Source organism: Nilaparvata lugens, chromosome 3, assembly GCF_014356525.2.
Source record: "Nilaparvata lugens isolate BPH chromosome 3, ASM1435652v1, whole genome shotgun sequence".
Lineage (NCBI taxonomy): Eukaryota > Metazoa > Arthropoda > Insecta > Hemiptera > Delphacidae > Nilaparvata > Nilaparvata lugens.
The window spans coordinates 39,517,382-39,519,370 of record NC_052506.1 but is presented as its reverse complement, the minus strand read 5'-3'; the positions used below and the strand labels follow the sequence as shown (position 1 = coordinate 39,519,370).

General features: G+C 35.5%; 1 protein-coding gene across 1 annotated transcript; it reads right to left on the bottom strand.

The window, feature by feature from the left end:
* Positions 1-456: 456 nt before the first annotated feature.
* On the bottom strand, positions 457-1,573 carry LOC111048627 (vacuolar-sorting protein SNF8). Its single transcript, XM_022334553.2, has one exon. The coding sequence runs from the start codon at positions 1,238-1,240 to the stop codon at positions 488-490; it is 753 nt and encodes a 250-aa protein (XP_022190245.1). The 5' UTR covers positions 1,241-1,573; the 3' UTR covers positions 457-487.
* Between the last annotated feature and the right edge of the window lie 416 nt (positions 1,574-1,989).

The following is a 1,989-nucleotide window of genomic DNA, read 5'->3' as shown; positions in this document are numbered from 1 at the left end:
ACTGACAATCTCTGGATAGAATTGGCTGAAAATTGATTTTTGAATAGTAGCGCTCATTGAATTTCCATCTAGCTGTTCACCCTGTTGTCAATATTTTCAGTAGCAGAAGTCTTCGGGTGAATTACAGCATTTAATTTGGATTTTTGTTTAATAATAATAATTAATTTATTAGCATTTGAATAATTGCAATATTTCAGTAATTTCCATCTGTATATTATTTCCAAGAGTTTCAATTGGACTAGTCCATTTATAATCGCTCAGCCAAGCTGAGTCTAATAAGAGCTCATAGAGATAATATTTTTACTGTGCTGGTCACCTTTACTTTTACTGATGTCTATAATATCCATAAGAATCCAGCTAAAAGCTTCAACAAGAATAAAGATTTTTACTTGGAACAGTTTTTGATAATTACAATATGAATATAGGCCTACTTTGTATCACAAAAAAAATTCAAAATATTAGCACCTAACTTATTTATTTTCAAAGCTTATCGAGCAGAAACACACTCTGAAAACATACTAGGAAACCAATATAATAATTCTTCAGTGTTTTGTTTATCAATCCAACAGAGTCCTTCCTTAATCATATGTTCCAGAGCTTTTTTAGCACGCTCCTGATCCCAATTGAGCTGAGTTTCAAGGATACTGATGGAAATATTTGCATTACCAAGGCTTGCTGTCTGCTGCAACACTGCGGTATGGTCCATACTCAATTCACCAGGAACTGATTGTACTAGGTACTGTCCTTTCCCAATAGGAACTATTGAAAACCCATTTCCAAATATACGTAATTTCCTTGCTGCACTCAGCAAATCCTCTATAGTTATTTCCTGATGCTGCTTACTTCGTCCCCGAGCTTTGATCAGACGTTGTCTCAACTCATCCAAACTTATCAGTCCACCATTCTTGAAGTTAGTAGCTAAACATACTTCCACAATTTGAACACTCAACTCAAAGTAGAAATCTCCTATACCCAACACGGACCAAAATCCTTTTCCAGAAGCAAGAGGATCAACACCAATAGAAGCACACATTTCTTGAAACTGTCTACGAAAAGTGGAATTTTTCTTGATTTCATTTCTATGCTTCCCTGCAAATTCTTCCAGATTGTTTCGAAAAACTTCAAGTTGTTTTGACATTTGTTCCAGTTGGCTCTCTTGTAATTCGCTTCCCTTATTTTTGTATTTTTCTTGTTCCAGCTTCTGTTTATGAACTGCGCCCATTCCTGCACGTCGCCTCATATTTGCAAATAAAATATTCCAAAGAAAATAGCACGAAGCACTAAGTTACACAAAACTATTAGCACATTCTAAAAATAAAATATGAAAGTAAAATTACAGCACAATACCGTACCAATCCTGCAAATACGAGTAGTTTATATTTCACATTCTAATCTTTCTATCACTTTCATTTATTTTCTAAATTGCAAATATATTATAGGTTTAGGTTAAGATGTGATAGGGGAGACACCGATTGGCGATTGAACAACGAACCGATTAGACGACGTTGTAAACAAACCACTCAACAATAATTAGTCGACGTTGTAAACAAACCTTAAACCAGTTATAGAATGGACACGGCCCATTGTAAATTCATTCTGAAAGTCGATGAAGCCAACATTTACTGCTATATCACCATATCGTGACGTCAGCATCGGAAAGAAAACTTCTGTAGAGTTTGTTTACATTGATTTCTATTTCAGCGGAAGTTTACCATTTTCATAAATAATAATTTACTTCCATCTGAAAAAGACACAATCAGCTATGGAAAACAATGTAAACAAACTCTGCAGAAAAGTTTTCTATCCGATGCTGACGTCACGATATGGTGATTTAGCAGTAGATGTTGCCTTCTGAGTCTAGACTTCCCATCGTGTCTATTCTATAACTGGTCTAAGAACTGGTCCAAGCCAGCAGCTTCTCTTTGTCACGGGTCGCATGAATTGGGAATATCTGGAACTCAAAATATCTTGCAGCTGGCCGGAATTGAA

Bases quoted from the DNA above. Each gene is read 5' to 3' on its own strand.
- LOC111048627 (XM_022334553.2), bottom strand. From the start codon at position 1,240: ATGAGGCGACGTGCAGGAATGGGCGCAGTTCATAAACAGAAGCTGGAA.